We start from the raw sequence: 19,104 nt of genomic DNA, 5'->3' as shown, positions 1-19,104 counted from the left end.
ATTATTAAATACTATGCCGGTTCGATTTTGTTGTCATAAAATGAGCAATTCCGGCATTTTGGAATGTTAACTTTAATATTTCCGACATCATTTCTGCCTCTTAAATTCACAATTTTTCTTCTCTTTTTAATTTTGGGGTCAATTTATATCTGAGAGAATTATTTCAACCCTTCTTTCACCATTCACGTCAATAAATGATATTTTCTGTGGAGTTAAGAAACACGTGGTTTCATCAGGAAGTCCAGAAGCTCCAGTCAAGAGTTTCCCTTATGTTTTGTATATTTTCTAAAAACGTATATTTTATTTATTCATTTTATGTTTTTAAGAAAAGAATGTACGACAGCCTGATCGGTGATCAGCTTCATGCTGTCAGTCAGTTCGTACTCCGTGTTGCTTTTGTGTGTATTGATCCTAATTTGTCATTATGGCAGTACTTTCCATTAAGGATCAGACAGTTAAAGTTAAATATTACTGTTTGTCTTGCAAACGTTTTTTTTTTTTTTTTTTTTTTTAACAATTAAAGCAAATCTTTATTTCAAAAGAAAAAAAAGAATTTAAAACTATTTCAGATTTACTTGTATTTGTTTTTCAGAAAGAAAAAAAAGTCAGTATCCTGTCAGTGTTTGGCGCTTAGTTCTAACATTTTTTTAAGCGTTTCTAAACTAGCTGAAATCCATCTCACGACTCAACCGCGACACATAACCGCTGACGGCTTCCCATCAGGACTCGAGCCTCTGCTGTCCTCTGCTGCGTCTCTTTTCTTCTTCGCCACACAGCTGCGCTGTTCGCACAAGTGACGCCTCCGCTCCCCTCTGGCCCGCACTTAACAAGGTGACAACAGGCGGCTGGAAAGCCATACGGAACCAGATGGCAAATGCACGGCACGGCCTGAGTGGTGCACGAAGAGCGATGTGAAACATGCACTCGTGATCAAACACAGAAATATGACTACGTCTAAGCAAAACAGCTCCGAGGAGCACTTAGATGCTGTCACTGAGATTAGGGGCAAAAAACGGGTTTGCGCTGTGCGTCAGTATTTGGTTGCGCAGGGGCGTTTCCAGAATATTTTGAATTGGGGTGACACGGGGTGGGGGTGGGGGCCAATAACAAAACATTTGATAAGGAATAAATACAATGCCAAGAACTGGAAGGCAGTGGGCTTTATATTGAGTATTTGTTTTGCAAAGTGATTGTTCAATTTTGATTGAACAATTTTCTCAAGCAAAATCATCATCCTGCTTAAGCTCCATAATAATGGAACGCTACAGGCTTCAAATATAAATATACTGCAAGTACCTAAAGTAGAAGTACTCATTAAATCATATGTGTATTATTTCATCATGATTATTGATTCATCAATGTATAGAAGTTTTTAAATAGTTGTTGGCAGCTTCATCTCTACATGTATTACACATATTAGAATATTTACACTTTGAAATGTGTAAACATAATCTGTGAATAAAGCTATAAAATAATAAATGATATTAAGTACACAGTAAAACATTAGAATCCAAATATAGATGAGTGGGAGTAGTAAAGTCGCAGTAATGTGAGTAAATGTCCGCCGATACATTCCATCAGCGGCTCTTTGTGCGAGCTCATCAGGTGGCACCGGACACTGTGAGATTAATGACGCTCTGGGCCCTTGCTAACCCCACTGTCCCCACAGCAGACATGCTCCTGCGCCTATAAGCTTCCACTGTGTAAACTCGAGGCTTAAACAAACCGCGCTTATTTATTAATGCGTCATTTTCGCCTGATCCAAGCCAGACGCATTCTTCTCCAAATGATTCCGCTGACTTCTTGAATTTGAAATGAGTTTTGTGCCGGAGGTCTGCTCTGTTTAAAATCACAAGATCACTTTCTATAAATTGCTCTGCTCCCTAGATGTGAAACTAGAAAAATGCATATATATTTATTTATTTATTTATTTTGGGGTGGGTGTGGGGATCCTCGGGGCCTTTACCTGTAATGATACTTGCAGCACATTAGTCTCTAATCACTCGCGTTCTTCTCGAGCTTTTCGATCTGCGGAATCAATTATTCACTCCAGTCCCTTGAATTCGTTTCCATCAGGAATATTTCAGGGATCAATTTTTCATTCTATTCCACAGATTTTTTATTTTTATCTTTTTTATTTTTTTTTTTTTTTTTGCGCTTGTTTGGCTTCGTTCCTAGATTCCCAGTTCCCCGAGAAGTGGAAAACAGATAGAGGGAAAAATCTGAGTGAGTGATGCAGCGGAGAGTCTCTGTCCCCCCGGCCTTTAATAATTCAGAGCGCCTGCTCCAGCCCGGTGTCTTCGCATGAGGAGGTGAACGCCACATGATGCGGCTTATTAACGGGACAGTTCTTTGGGTAAACACAACACGCTCGGGCCCCGTTTAACTGCGGAAAAAACTCGGAATTTAACTACACAATAAGGACCCATTATATCTGTTTTGTTTTTTTCTTGAGCCAAACGAAGTACTTTAAATATTTAGATACGCGGAGAACTGAATCTATTCTGGTGATCCTTGTTCCACATCTGCAGTGATTACACATTATATTTTGTTTTATGCAACTTTCCTTTGAACAGCCTGGTTTAGCACAGATGGATTAAAAAAAAACTGCGAACACAACACTGCTCACATTAGCGATTAAAACAAAAACAAAAACAAAAAATAGCTGACAAAGGGGAATAAAAATCGAAAAACGAAGAGAAATTCAGACGAAGTTCGTCGTGTATCCAAGACTTTAATTAATTTCAAAATAACATTCTGACATAAATAAAGATAATAGCTCAGGGCGCATGCGTTTTTTCTGGTATTGAGGGGAAAGTTTGGAGCGCGTTATTATCCAAAACCGCGCTCACTCTGCCTCCAGCAGCCTGCAAACAAACAAACAAAGCTTTAAACGGACTTTAACGCTCCGATTTTAAACGTCTAACGAGTTCTGCGAGAATCCAGCACAGCCAGTATAAACCAACAAATGTGCTCGTTATCAACAACCGTCTGACATTTCATGAAATGTTCAATAAGCTCTTATCACTCTCGCTTTTACGCACACACGCTTTGTCATATCGCCTCTAAGAGGCCTGCATTTCTTGCAGTCCCACGCTGTTGCCGGCTACCCCCGCCCCCCCTCATCGCGAGCGCAGACATCACCGTCATTATCATATTTAATATTATTGACGAATGAGCGTCGAGAAGCGGACTGGCTCTCTGCCACTTAATTCTCGCTTCGCTTCTCTGGTCCCGCTTAATTCTCGCTGCGCATCTGCGGGAGCTGGCGGTGCTGCCAGGTGTCTTCACGTTCCCGTCGAAGTCTCGGAGGAAAGGTGAGTGAAAAGACGTGTCTGTTGTTGTTTTATGGTTTTTGGGAGAGTGTTAAAGATAATCGCCCTCTTGATGGAGAGTGGGGAAGAACCAACCGGCGTCTCTCTCTTAATGAAGTCCTGCGGGGTTTAGTGTCTTTTCCACGATTGATCTTCGCTATAAATCTGTGGTCACGCGCCACTTTCTACCTGTTACTAACAGATCTCCAGTATGCAGGGCCGTGCCGTCTCCTTTCCCCAGCAGGCAGGCGTACTGCTTGCGCACACTTTATGTCTGTTTTTGTGTTGTTGTTGTTGTTGGACAACGCTGCCTCCCCCAGTACTGAACCCAGAGGCCGAGAGTGAGAGAGAGCAGTAAATGCGTGACCCCGCCTCCCCCTTCTCCTCACCCACCACTTCTTCTCCTCACCGGTGCCGCACGGTTACTTGCTCCATGAAAAAGCTGCAGCCAGCAGTGCGGATGTTGTAAACCGATGGCTTAATTTCTCTCAGTTCGAATGGGCTTGCAACAATGTGCGCGAGAGTCTCGACATGTTTGCAGTTTACAGTGAGGCTGCATGCAAATGTACGCGCACGCAGGCCGGATAGGACGCGGAGAGCAGAAACAGGAGTGCCTTTAAAATAGTTCAAAAACAGCATTAATATAAACATCAGAAATGCAATTTTGAAGGTTTTCACGCAGAACTTCAGCACAGCTAAAACAAACAAAAACAAATCTCATTCTCACCTACATTTGTTCCACATTTTTCTGTCTTACGTGACTTCGTGACAAGGATATTTAAAAACAAAGGTAAAACAAAAAAAAAAAGCCTTTAGGCCATTTGACCCTAGCTGGCTCCCTTATCTATTAGACAGGGCGCAGTGGCATCTGTCTGTCAAGTCACAGGTTTATCATTAACAGGGATCCCACAGCACTGCCCACTGCTGTTCTATTGAGCCATCTAATAAAAACAGAGAGAGAGGGAGAGAGCTCATCCTTGACATATTATTAGGCTACTTATTAACATGTATCAGCACATGGACTTCAGCTCGGATGATACTGACATGCCTGAGGGTATTAGAGGAAAGCTGCGGCGCTGATAGCAACGCGATAAGTTACTGCTGCGTGAGGCACAATCATTCTAATCGAAGAAAAGGTGACAGCAGAGCGCACGCGTCAAGGTCGCTCTGATAGGTGGGCTCATGTTATGGCACAGAGATCTGAGGGAGATATGAGTCAGGAAAACTCAGCTGCTCCTCTTTGCGAGGAGAGATCTTAAAGTCCGAACAACCCCACCCCCTTCCCTTCATCTGAATCTCCAAAGACTTCAAATATGAAGGAAGAAGAAGAAGAAGAGCTGTATGTCCTGTGAGAGAGATCCGGCCCACAAAACGCGTTCATGGGTTAGATTAGCCGCTTTTGACGCCCCCTCTCCACCCTCCCTCGCTTCCCTCCGCTTTTGTCTCTCCTCCCTTCTCTCCTCCCTCTTACAAGTCAGCGCGCCCGTTGGCACAGGAAAGATTGAAAGTGACATACACTGATTAGAAACCGGTCCTCTGCGCTGTTAAATCCCGCTGTGACACTGCAACTCGAACTTCGCTGGTTGTTTTCTTTTCTTGCTTTTCGGTCAGATTGCTTTTCTTTGCCCGGACTGTAGAGCGTTTTTTTCGCGGTGCGTCGCGCTGTTTGTGAGCCTTTTCTCTCTCTCTCTTCCGAGGATGAAGCCATGAGTTTAGAGGAGAGCACACTTGTGCCACAGAGACGCCTTTTGAGCTAAAAGGCGGGCAGACGCTTTAAAGAGGGGACGAAGGTTTACAAAAAGAGCCGAACACATTTACGTGTGTGCGCTGCTGTCCACAAACTCTCCCTTTTCTTTCCTTCTCATCTCCGCTCGCTCCGCTGCTTTGGGCGCTATCCCCACACACTCACACACACACACACTCAAACCCTTCAGCCTTCACCACCAATAAATCAACTTTTCTTTCTCTGTGGATCTCCTGCGCGGTCTCGACTCCAGACCCAGCAGCACAGGACCCTCGTGACCCAGGAGTCGAATCAAAGCCCAGCCCTGGATTCAATACTCCTGATCAATGGACAGAGCCTCCTCAGCGGGCAGCAGCGCTACAGACACGTCGTAAACAGTGAGTACACACACACACACACACACACACACACACACACACACACACACACACACACACACACACACACACTGTCAGCAGCAAGTCTGTACTGAAGACTGTAAGATCATGTAGTGATTTCTCTGCAAAGTCCAAACAAATGCTACACAATCCAACCAGCCGACAGGAAACTCCAGGGACTTTGAGTTTACGCTTCCTTGCGAAAAGTGAGTGATTCATAATAACATCATCAACAACAACAACAACAGCAATACTAATAATAATAATACTAATAATAATAGCTATGATTATTAGTAAAAGTTGTACTTGTAATTATTCCATTTAAGGACTAATAATGTACTAATTATTGCATACTCAAGGCTATTGGCATTACGTTATCTTTAATAGTATTTATAGTAATAATTAAGTATAAGTAAGTATAATAAGTAAATAAAATTAGAGAGTGAAAATCATATTTCTGCCACAAAAAGTGTCGAAAATTACAGCTCACGTCTTCCTATAATTTCTTTAATGTAGAAAAACGCTCTGCTTTCTAATTACATACGGGTTATTTCTCCTAAATAGTCTTCATGTTTGACGGGAGGTCACTTTCATAAGAAGTGTTTGAAATATTATCCATAGAGAAATATTACATATGTCTATAAAATTACGTACTAATATTTTATATTTTCATTTTTGAACGAGCTATTCTTCAAATATTGCGCTTTAGATATTTTTTTTTTAAATGTTTGCCTTTAGTTCATTAATGAATGAATTAATTGGCGCTTTGATAAAAACACAAACAGCGTGAAAATAACGTAATGTTTTAATTTTTTTTATCGTACAGGATCAGGATAACTCACCCCTGTGTGTGTGTGTGTGTGTGTGTGTGTGTGTGTGTGTGTGTTTAAGTGTGCTCAGGTTTAAAATACACAGACAAAAAAGGAAGTTATATTTTCAGTAAACTAGAGCGAAGGAAAATAGAATGCGTCACAGGATTTCTTCACTTTGTAACTTTTAACCTCTAAAAAATATAATTCATGACGAATTACTTTGAGAGGTGTTACAAATTAACACGTGCTGAGCTTAAATAACCCCTTACCGCCACCACCACCCCTCGTTAGTTTTACACTGTTTAGTTTGCAGAGAGACACATATTCACCAGAAAACGGGACGAGTGATGAATAAAACATAGCGAGGGGAGCAGAGAGGTGTACGACAGCGTCCAAGTGTTTCCTGCTGCTACAGGGGCCTTCTAACCTCTGCGACACATCGCACACTCAGAATCTAAAAGTTACCTGCTGCTTTAGAGGTCTGTAAAATATTCGGGGGCGGGGGGGGGGGGGGGGGGGGGGGGGGGGGGGGGGGGAGGAGGAGGAGGAATTCAGATTCAAGTATTCAGATATAGGAAGAGGTTTGGGAGTAAAAGGCCTCCATGTCTGCTGCGCGTAATCAGAAGAAACCAGAGCCAAATGAGAAACAGTCCCTCTGCAGACCGTCATGTCAGGAGCAATAGTTTGTCCTGCTAAACACAAACGCTTTTTAAAAAGCTTTCCCCCCCAAGAGAAACCCACACTTCTTCTGTTTCCACGTCACAGTTAACAGTGTTGTGTATGTGTTGTTAATAAATCAAAGTTTATATCTAAAAGAAAGGCAGTGCTCTGTCCCCCTTTCCCCTCGCTTGATTTTAAAGTGATTCCTTTTATTTCGGCTCTGTGCGTAAAAGCCGATGTTCCTCATGCTGGAGTCTGTCCGTCCTCTCTGACCTTTAAGAAACTGCAGGCTGACTCAGTTCCTTCTTCGTCTCCAAACCACCAAGAATCCAAAGCAGCGCTCGTGTTTAGAGTGTTTTTCTCATGGAGTTTGACTCGCGTGAAGTGCCAGCTTCCCTTCGCACACACGTCAGGTTTTCTTTTTTAATATATATATGTATGCACACACACACACACACACACACACACACACACACACACACACACACACACACACACACACACCCTTTTTTAACCCTTTTGCCCTTTTGCATTCTGCAGAAGAGCTTTTGGAAAAGTGTGAATAGATTTTGATATGTCTCAGTAAGACTGATCACAAAACCCAAGATAAGAAATAAATCAATATTCTCGTTGTCAGCAGTTTGAGGGTTAAATGCAGAACTGTTACACAATGACAGTGACACTTTTAAAACAATATATATATATATATATATATATATATATATATATATATATATATATATATATATATGGTCAAGCTATATTAATATTTAGAATATTTACATTTGCAATTTGCAATTATGAAATAACAAAAACTGCCGACAGCAAGGTGCGCGCGAGCTGCACCTCAGTGTCCACCTTTTCTCATTCTCGCAAGACAGCAGAGCTCCTTTAAAATATGTGTACGTGAAAGGGGGAGGGGGGATGCAGAATTTTATATATTTATTTATATATTTTAGCCAACCGCGAGGAAAAATGAATTCGTTTCGGCTGCAGTGATGGCCACTTTCTGGGGCTGCCTGTCTGCTCAGAGTTTGCTCACAGGTTCAAAAAGTTGAAGAGAGAGGAGGAGATAGTGTGGAACTCTAACTCTGTTTGTGTATATTTAAGAAATAAAAATAAAAACCTGATGGTGATGCTTGGCCTGAACACCTAAAAATATCCATCCTTTCATTTATTGAGAAGTCTTTATTTCTCTTAACTTTAATATCTGGAAATACTTTGGGCTTTAAGGAATTATCCAGCTATAAGAAACTGAGGTTTCATCTACCCTTAAATGGTCCACTGGAAATATTTCAGGGACTGTCTTTCTCCATGAACCCGACTATCTGTTCACATATATTATAGGTGTGCTATCGAACCGTAGATTAGATTAGAAAATGTGTGTGGGCGCTGATGATGATGCTATGGGCGTCACTGCTGCTCTGTGCGCTCACATATACACTGTTATATCTCCCATTCAGCCTGTTTCATAATTGTCTCACTGACCTGGTGATCATAAATGAAGCTCTTAAAGCCCGAGGAACCCCCACCCCCCAAAGTAATAACTACAGTTATTCTCATTCTGGTGAGGCCTGCGTGAGCTGTGGTGAATGGTTTGGCATCAGTGTGTGTGTGGATGTCACAGTAAAATTTTACCATTTCCCTCCAGCTACTTCTCTCCTCTGCGGGCAAAGTAACAGCAACTTTTTTTTATGATGTAGTGCAGTTTGAATCTACACCTCCTCACTGTTACAAGAACCTGGATGTGTCCAGCGTCGTCGTTTTGGATGAGCACGGGCATGTGTTTGCGTCTCGTGCACCGCATTCGTCCCCGCTGTGAGTGGCTGTGCTCTGAGTCAGTGTGTGGTCCCTGGAAGTGTTAAAGCAGAGTCTGTGTAGCACGCTGGCTGTGGTTTGTGTGGCTCCGCGTCTGTCTTTACGCGGAAGAGCGTGCGCATCCTCCCAAATGGAAGGGCGAGGCAGTAAATGCTCGCTCTTCATCCTCGCGTTATCAAATGAGATGTTTACGAGAGAGCCAAAAATGTTTGCCAGAAGGGCCATCGTCTCGCCCCCTCACCCTGCTTGCTTTCCTCACTCCGTCTGCGCGGATGTGAGTTTGCGTGTGTTTGAGTGCGTGGAACCACCTCAGAGCTTCAAAATAGTTGTGTTTCTCTTAAAGGTCCGTCCCGCCCGCCTCCCCCCTCACACCAATGCTCTCCACATCACAGTAACACATCTGATGGCCATAAACAGCAAATTCCGTACTAATGTAACCTTCCCGAACAGCAATCATTCCTCATAATCAGCCACATAAAAATGTTCATGTAGTTCCTCATGTTGCTTTCAGACTTTCAAAAACACATTTAGAAAGTGACACCTTTTTAACTTCCCCCTCAGTGTATTTTTTATTCCTTTGCATTGCCTCACGTATTAATTATTCGTGTCAGTAAAAGTGATGCAAAATTAACAGATTGACTTCCTAATGCCAGTGCCGTCATTTAGGGATGCACTGATACATCAGTGAAGAAAACCTTAGCCATGTTTACTGATAAATAAGATAATATTTACTGATATCTGTAGTCGATATTTAGCTGTTGTGTTACATCAACTTTTATTTTGGCTAAATAATCCAAAACTCTTTAATAAAGAGCTGAAAATCTACAAAAAAAATTCTGCTACTTTTTCAAAATGAACATTTATTTTGTCTCCGGGGAGCAAAGTAGAAAATAACAAACCACAAAAAATAAGTAATAGGTAAATAAAAAGACTCTATGGGTATTATAATCCGTGCTTCACAATAGGTGTAGCTCTAATTTAATTATTTCTGCAGACATCCAGGAACCAGACTGATTAATAAATAAATATCTGGCCACATGGATCTGAATACATTTCTGCAGCACTGTCTGTCAGTAGTTTCAGCTGGGATACTGGTCCCACTGATTGATATTGACATTTTCCACCATCATTGGCTGATATTTATCTGCTGTGTTGCATAAATTTTGAGCTCACTAAATTCTTTTTAAAACTGTGTAACAAAGAGCCGGAAGACTTTAATACAGTTTGGATACTTTTTAAATGAAAGATTTTTCAATTTCCTTCGAACAAAGAGGGGGAAGAAATGACGTGAAAGATGTGTTTTATTTAGCGTCAGTGCCGGGTTACAATCCCAGATTCACTGCATCCCTGTAGTTTCATTAATTCCACAGACATCCAGAATTTAAGCTGATAACTTGAGCTAAAATGATCTGTTCATTGATCAACAATAAATAAATAAATACTTTGAATAAATTGGCAACAATTGTAGTCATTGATTTGTTTCATTTTTTTTAAAGGCGTGAACTAATTCAGCTCAGTTTTATTTTTTATAGCAACAATCCACAACAACAGTTGCCTCAAAGTGTGACTAAGGACTCGAGAGTATCAGAAAGATAAATAACCCTATATTTTGGAAAAAGGGAAAACTTTTTCTCTAAGCATTTAAAACATAAAAGACATTCTGAGGGCCTCGGATTAGGGTTAGGGTAAGGTCGTCATAGATTAGTTGTCACATTGGCAGCAACCTCGGCCGGTGTACCTCTGTGCTGGAACAATGTTACTTTACCCAAATCAGAATCTCAGAAGTTCTTTAAGGAAGCACAACTTTGACAACAATATGTCACTTCAAGGCACTTTCTATTGTAAGGTAAAGACCCTACAACATTAGAAAGAAAAGCAGACTCAGGGAGGGGTGGCCATCTGCCGAGACAGGCTGGGGGCGAGGGAGACAGGACAAAAGTAACACCATGAAGTCAAACAGTTCAGACGTTTAAAATCCGAGTCGGTGGATCCACAGGATCAGATCCACATCAATCCACTTGAACCGAACCAAGCTGGCTTTTTGGGGGGAGTGTCTCGCTTCTCTCTGTGGGTAATGTTCAGGCTGTCTTTGCGTCGCATGCTGTGTTCATGCCTCCCTGCGTATACGTCTGTGTACATTCTGAACATCTTTGATGACAGGGCTTTTAATTTTGCCCCCTCCTCCTCGTCCTCCTCCTCCTCCTGCCTGCTTGCCTGCCTTCTTTTATCTGTGCTGCAGAGCCAAGCATTGACCAATAGCTTGATAGCCCTGCTATAAAACTGGATGTCAAACGGGAAGAACAGCCGTATCTGTGGATATTTCCCTATAGGTGACGCCTCTCTCTTTCTCCCCTGTTATCATTGCTAATAATGCCCTCATAGGTCACTTTTTCTCTTCCTCCCTCTTGCGCTCTCTCTCTCTCTGGCTGGTTTTGCATGTTGAAGGCAGAGACCTTCATTAGCAGACACATATCATAACGGTAAAGAGAGATATCGGACAGGCAGTTACAGGAGAGACTCGCAAGTCTGTGTAAGTTTGACTTCTCTTCTATAAGCGTCTCTACGACCGCAGTCTTAGAGGTCAGGAGGATTTCCTGCTAATGCTTTCATACGCGTACGGAGGACTGAGCAGCTTATCCCGCTGCTTGGCTCACTCTGTAACTTTTTAACAACTTTTTGCCTTTGTTTAAAATCTCAACGTGTGCGTGTGTGCGTGTATGTGTGAGTGAGTGAGTGAGTGCTGGGGCTGTGGTGTTTACTGCCCTGTTTCCTGTAACACTTATCACAATGGGATTAACTGTGTGTGTGTGTGTTTGTGTGTGTGTGTGTGTGTGTGTGTGTGTGTGTGTGTGTGTGTGTGAAGATGGGAGGCAGGAGGAGACATAAAAGCAGGTACCTTCTTTTGGTCCATCTTCTAAACATTCGTTGCTCTGCCCCTGACATTTTGCGCACGTGTCCACACTTTTAAACAAACCTTACAATCCAGGTGAGACAAAAATAAAAACCCACATGATGCAGCGATCATCTTTAAAAAGTAGAATTAAACGGTGACCGGCTTACCCCAGCCACCCTTCGGTGTGTGTTTCACATGGACGGGACTACCAGTCAGTGTTTGTCATCTGTCTTGATTTGCAGAGTTTAGGCTGGCTTTGAATTACACGTTAGCCTCTGTTTGTGTGTGTTTACGTCTTTGAGCTGGACACATTGTTTATAGGTGTGTTTGTTGTCGTGTCCTACTCTTCTATTTCTCTGGGTGTGTCCGCATTTTTGCTCTGCAATCTCGTCCTTGGCCTCCAGTATGTATTTGTTATGTCTAGAACAGAGTAATAATGTGGAATTTGATAGTGGCTTATCATCAAAACATGAGGTTGTCCCACTATTAAAGATTACGCGGGACAAACAGAACTCTTTCTGACACTCTCAGAACACGCATTAAAGAGTGAGATTAAAAAAAGAAGGAGAAATACTTACGTCTGCTAAAATAAAATCAGGAGTTATAAAAACAAGTCATTTTACAGTTTTCCAAGAGCTCTGACAGTTGGCCAGAGAAGCAGTAAATTGGTAAATGTGTCATGACCCTCTCCTTATCAAAAAGACATTACATTTGATCCTTGTCTCCATAGCAGAAAGATGTAACAGCCCATCTTATCGCCTCTTTATTAACTGCTTTAACTATCACACACCTTATCACACAATGCACCGCAGATGAATTTAGGATGCGGATGATAACGATCTGACTTTCTGAAGGCTAAATCCCTGATTTTAATGACAGTCTAAGCCATTAACATGTGATGCATTGTAAAGACACTCACTTAAAGACGTTCTTCAGAATAAAAGGCTATTGCGAAACCAGCCTGTAATAATTGCATAAAATAGATTAGCATTTATCAGTCTGTTGCAGGATGTTACGTGATACAGTGACACACACACACACACACACACACACACACACACACACACACACACACACACACACACACACACCCAAGTTATTTTCACCACTTGACACAGTTTTAGGGTTTTTACAAGGAAAACAGCTGAAATAAAAACTGAGGGAACAGTGTGTTAATGATGAACATCGTTGTCTGCTCCAGTTTGGTGCTTTGAGTACATTTAGATTGAAATACTATTAAATTAAGCAAGTATGGAGTGTTTTCACACAGTGGAGCTTTACCTAGGATACACCCAGCATATCATCTGCAGTCTTTCTGCACGATGCCTCAATTAAAATCTAAATACCTAAATATAATTGCACATTTGCTCTACATATATTATAAAGTAGATTTCTCTGCACAAAGCTTTACTGCTGATGTGAGCTGCAGCTGTCATAAATTTGCAAGTTAGATTTTCTTTATCCTAAAAGAAATTAATAAACCGAATTATTCAAACTCATAGCAGCAACTATAACATAGGAGCATACAAACATATATATATATATATATATATATATATATATATATATATATATATATATATATATATATATATATATATTGTTTTAAAAGTGTCACTGTCATTGTGTAACAGTTCTGCATTTAACCCTCAAACTGTTGACAACGAGAATATTGATTTTTTTCTTATCTTGGGTTTTGTGATCAGTCTTACTGAGATATATCAAGATCTATTCACACTTTTCCAAAAGCTCTTCTGCAGAATGCAAAAGGGCAAAAGGGTTAGAGCCCCACGATGACTTAGATCTCATAAGATTGAAACTCCTGGTCTTGCTTATCTCAGCAGGACAATGTCAAACCACACGATGCATTTATTACAGAAACATCTGGATCTGGGACCAGAGCATAAGTGTGAGGGCTAAACTGGCATGTATCTGTCATCTGTTTAAAACACTCAGTACATTATGAAATGATGACAAAGGAGGGCTTGAAGGGCTGAAGTGCTGAAACACTATATCAAGCCTTTCAAAACTACTTAGCGCTGAGTTGATGGAAGACAACTCCACCAAACCCCACCCTAAATCTGTATTTTGGTAGAAGGCAAAACTGAGTATTCGGTGCAAAAAAAAAGTTGGATTAAAGAACTGAGAGAAATGTTTGTTTCTGGTCTTCAACAACATTGACTCAGACCCTAAATGTATCATTTAAATGACTTGTAGTCATTACACTCTGTTAGTGAGACTAATATTTAGTTATTTTTTGGCTAACAGAGTAGGGATAACAAGAAAGAAAAAATGCACGGCTCAGTAACATTATCTCCTGCATCAAATGAAGTATAATTGAGGCAGAATGCATGTAGAGATTAAGAAACTGGTCATAGATTGTGTGTTCTTGCATGTAAGTCTTAGCTGAGATGGTGAGATGTCGGCATGTGCAGGTCTCGATAGAGATCACTAGTAGCAGTGTGGGGAGCTTAAGCAGGATGGGACCTGTTGGTGATGAAATCAGACTCTTTGGAGGATTATTTGTAAATGAGAGGCAGAACAAGTGAAATGAAATAGTTTCATCCTTCGAACCCTCTGACGTCAAAGACAAAAACACCAACACCAACAAGCCCTAGCTCCAAAACTTTATAAGTCAGATGCACAATCACACCTCATAAATGAATGAATGAGAAAAAAAAGCCAAAAAATAGAAATGACATATTGTGATAGCCTCTGGGTCACGGTTAGGACCAGCACCCATGATCCTTATAAGGTGTGGGTGTGCACTCCTATGGCTAGAAATTCTACATACTTTCCTACCTAAATCCAAGCTTAATGTGATAATTAATGTATGACAGTTGGATTAAAAGGTAACGTTTTCACATTTTCTACTTTCTGAAATGTTGCTTGTCTCTCAGAATATCAACAATCACAGAATCCCAAACCCTAAATTCTGACCCCACCATTCAAAATACATTTCCACTCAGGATAAAATAAGGGAATGAAAATATTTGCCTATAACCTAACCTATGATCAGTGACACAGATACTGCAGCAACTAAATAAATAGATAAAAGTTAGGCACAGTTGACTTCATTATTTAAAGAAGTTAAAGAAGTCCAGACGCTTTTCTTTGCAAGCTCCTTTGACGACTTCATTATTTGTTGCACTTTGTGACCAAATAGGAGAGATAAATGTGCTAAATGTGACAAATTACTTGTGCTGTTGGAGGTCTGCAAGGTGGAGTAAACAGTATGAAAATCCTGTCGGATGCACGTGACTTGAATCAAACCAAACCCCTGCCATTCGGACGGCACTTCCACTCAGGACGTGTAGCTGCAAACCGATCAAACGGGTGAACGGAAAAAATTGCATCATTAATGATTTTGATAAGTACAGTAACACTTATCATCTGCAGCTGCCAGCAGCCACTGAATTGATCTCAGTCTTGTGTTATATTCAGTTGCTTCTCATCGTTGGTAGTGGTTGGATTTATTTGCAAAGCCTCTTGTTTTTCTCAGCAAGCCTCACACTGAGAATTACAGCTACCATTGTACTCGTATTTAAACCCACTGCTTTCCACTCTGTGAAACTCTCTGAACTTGTCTTTCTCTTTCTTTTTTTGTTGTCCTTTAAGCCACTTTTATTAAACTCTGCCGCTTACATTTTTGGCCTCTGTGCCTCCCACCCACACTTTTTAATCACTCCAAAGCTAATGTTTTTAATTTATTATTCATTTTGAAATTTAGCCCAGGCTCTTAAAACGTCTCGGATTGTCAGTATGTTTACTTTTTTTTCTTCTTCTTGTGGTGGTTGCTTGTTTTCTTTTCAGCTGTTGTTGTGTAAGAAGGAAAGCTTGGTAGTGTAGGTAGAGAAAAGACGAGGCGGAACGAAAGAGGAGGAAGAAGAGTGAGTGACACCACCACAATAAAAACAGCGCTAGTAAAGCCTGCAGAAATATTAAGAAATTCAAACAATAACCATGGATTCTCCCTCATTTGTTCTGGTGAATTTCTCCCCAGTGTCCAAAAACCAAAGACCCTGTGTTTCTGTTGGGCTCACAAATCTGCCCACAGTATAGTTACAGTATGGAAAATAGTGCAGTAAATTAAAAAAAAAAAGCCTCACGTTTGCCTTTTTCTACTGACAGTTTCTAATCTCTGTGTTCACTGAGGGTCACACATGCCGGTTGATATTGTCCAGGGCTCTTATGTAAATAAAAGCAGTCCATTTGGCCTGAGTGAGCTGGCTGCTCTTTGATACTTTGGCATGTGTCCCCTGTCAGGCTTGGAAGCAGAGCTAATGGCATTACCCTATATTAGACTTTTGGCTGACACGCGTTCATCAGGGGATGGAAGCCCACGAGGCTCACGCTCTCATCAGTATATCAACACATGGAGGCCTACATGTTAAAGGTGGCAATGTTATGAGGTACTGACCATGTGATAGCACGGGTAGTGTGAAGCTCCCAAATATACAATCTGCCCATCTCTCTTATCCTTTGGTTATTTGTTTGCTTTTAAATATAATTTATGAATATATTTATTAGATTATTTACTGCAACATGGAATGGGAAATTTAATTAGTTCATTTTGTAACACAAAATGTTTACAGTTTACCTTTAAAATGACATCTGTTCTCTTTGCTAGGCTAGAGTTTTATTTATGCTGATAAAAGCTTTATACTGTAAGCTTTAAGCTTTAAGAGCAACAGACCTCCGGCAGAACCAAGTTCAGGGAGGGGCAGCCACCCCATCAGGTGAGGGGTGAGGGGAAAGAGGAGCACGGGGAAACTATGACAACAAATGGGATAAAAAAAGGATCTATGAGATAGATAGTAAGCAAAAGATAACGTTGTGGCATAAAAATCCATAAAGAGTTCAAACGGGTGGTGGAGAGGAGGTGCTGTGTGCATCATAGGAGGCCACCCAACAGCCGGAGATAACATTCAACATAAATAGGTGCTGTGAACTGCCTCTTAGAGCTTCCTGACTTCTTTGTTTTCCTGCCCGTAGCGCTCAGTCCCAAGCCCTTTAATTACTGAAGATATAAATCTTTGAAAATGGTTGACAAATATTTAACACTCACACAGCACTAAATTGTGCATTTGTTAGCCACAAATCAATATAGATTTAGTGTAGCAGTGTGTGTTTACAGCAGCAGGAAAGTGGATTTCTATGGCACAAAGAAACATGATACGTCAGGCTTTGACTTGTATATACACAAACTTGCAGGAGAACAAATTCCTCGTTTTGCCCGTCTGAAAAATACAGATATCAATGTCTTATTTTTGAAATTCTGCTAATCATACTGTAAAACTTTTTTTTTTTTTGCAGACTCATTCTCTCTGGCTGGAGATCCTCTGGGAGCCTGGAGGAGGATGGAGCGAGGAGGGGAGAGTCCCATCACCCAGGACAGTCCCGAGCAGAGGGGGGGCAGCCCGGATCTCAGCGGCCTCCCGCCACCGGGGAAGAAAGGCCGGTTGGAGCTCAACGGGAGTCCCACTGGGCCACGAATACGCCACAACGGAGCCCCACTGAGACCCCTCGGAGGTAAGGCTCATGTTGATCATGAGGCGTGAATAAAAGAAAGCAAATTTCTATCAGAAGATAGATTTTTTTAAAAAACAAACACTACTTCTAGAGTCTTGGCAATCAGGGGTCAAAAATATGTATCTATAATTCTAACACATCTTATATTTCAGCACACAGGTTAGGGTCAGACTCTGGTTGGGATCACCAATGATAACTTAGATGTCAGAGGGTTCAGCCGTTGGGCAAGAAGGAAAATTAAAAGACAAGAAAGCCAGACAGGTTCATCATTGGTGATATTTCTAACTCCAGGCAATCAGAATATATCCCTTTTCTTTTTGTTTTTTGCATATTTATTTAAATTAAATTGTCTTGGCAGTCGGGCAACAAAGAAAGTAACTTGTACTGATGCATAAATTATTAGCATTTTACCCCCAAAATTGGCTTTTCCTTTTTCAAAATATAGAAATAGAAGTCATAGAAATACATTAAATAGTTTGGATTAAACTGTCCAAGTTAAACGCTGTCATCTTTTATTTAATGAAAACAAATGATCATCAAGCTATTGATTACTGCAATTATTTAAAATCCATAAATCCCTGAGTTTGTGGTTCATTCGATTATAAAAAATATATATCAGAGAAAGCTGTGTGATCACGTGTCTGAGGTTTTAAAGCGCTTACGTTAATCAAACCCCAAAAGCAGCTTTTGGCTTTACAGTGAACCACATCCCGCCCATGAGTGGAGTTTGGCACAGTGTGCCATGTAGTAATGTGGCGGTGCTGAGGGGAGATGCTCAAGCTGCTTCTGTCCAGTTAATGTATAAGTCTGGGGGGAACTGTATAACACAAATAAAGGAGATTGCTCCATATAAACAAGATTTATACAAGTCACCGTGGCTTATTGATCCCTGCATTCATTGTCAAAGTTGGTTCTTGTTAATGTGCAGCTGCACGTCTGTGTTTTGGGGTTTCATGTTGCCACGTGTTTGCAGCTTTTTTTGTCGCTTAAACTCATTTTTACACACTTTGTCTGGTTGAGATTTTAAAACATTTGCACATCATGAATTTCAATTTACTCCTTTTATTCATTACTCGTTTTATGTTAACTGAAAATACTAATGACCAAGATATTATTATTTAAATTCTGCACTTTGATATCAAATGAAGGTATTTAGTTGAAAACAGGCGGATGAGATTTGGTGGTGTACTTGAATGAAATTGTAAAAGTGTCAGATTGCAAAGCTGCTCTGGAGCATAGAGATAAGTAAGTGAAAGAGCAGCTCCTCGTGGACTACAGAGCTTAGTTTAGACAAAACATTCAGAACAATCAGCCTGATCTTTGCATCTTTGGGACGCCCCACACCGTTAGTTATTTAGGTCACGATGTGTACCCTCTTATTCGCTCTGGGAAAATTCAGGTCAGAGAATTATTTTCTTTTTTTAGAGTCTCTGTATTAATGTTTAAATGATACATGTTATGAAAATCGTGAGAATTACTTTTTGAGTATCACTAAAGGGAAAGATGGAAATGCTGTTTAATTTTAGGGTCTATATAGTGGACCTCATTTGCTTTTATAATATAATTCAAGTGTAATTCTATTTTATTTATATAAATAAATAATGAGCAATTCGTAATGTAGAATGCAAAAGTGAAAATTTGCTAGACTTTATGCAAATTTGCATCAAAAGTCATGCTGCATATTTCTGCAAAACTCTAGGATCCAGCATAAATATCTGTGGCTTTGAGCAGCGCTTGGCTACAAACTGCGAGTTTGTAGCGATGAATCTGTGTGAGGTTTTTGGAAGAGCAGCTAACAAATCAACAAGAAGCTCAGGTTTGACCACAGTAAGAAGAGAAGAAGAAAGAAAGTGTTGAAGCAAGAATGGATGATAAAGTGTAAAAAAGGAAGGAGACAGGGGGCGGGCTTTCCTGAGCTGAACGGATGGATGGTTGGTTGGACTGCAGTAATGAT

General features: G+C 40.7%; 1 protein-coding gene across 4 annotated transcripts in view; it reads left to right on the top strand.

The window, feature by feature from the left end:
* Positions 1–4,628: 4,628 nt before the first annotated feature.
* satb2 (SATB homeobox 2) overlaps positions 4,629–19,104 on the top strand; it is a 57,945-nt gene continuing 43,469 nt past the window's right edge. For 2 of the 4 annotated variants that reach the window (XM_085135795.1, XM_085135792.1), the window contains exons 1-2: positions 4,630–5,435; positions 16,935–17,150. In XM_085135795.1, the coding sequence (XP_084991921.1) occupies positions 16,979–17,150 (172 nt within the window). In that variant the 5' untranslated portion in view covers positions 4,630–5,435; positions 16,935–16,978. Of the gene's footprint in view, positions 5,436–7,725; positions 11,256–16,934; positions 17,151–19,104 lie in introns of those variants that run through there. The other 2 variants (XM_085135796.1, XM_085135793.1) reach the window with 2 other exon arrangements.

This window comes from Neolamprologus multifasciatus, chromosome 16, assembly GCF_963576455.1.
Source record: "Neolamprologus multifasciatus chromosome 16, fNeoMul1.2, whole genome shotgun sequence".
Lineage (NCBI taxonomy): Eukaryota > Metazoa > Chordata > Actinopteri > Cichliformes > Cichlidae > Neolamprologus > Neolamprologus multifasciatus.
This window is presented reverse-complemented; position numbering and strand designations above follow the sequence as displayed.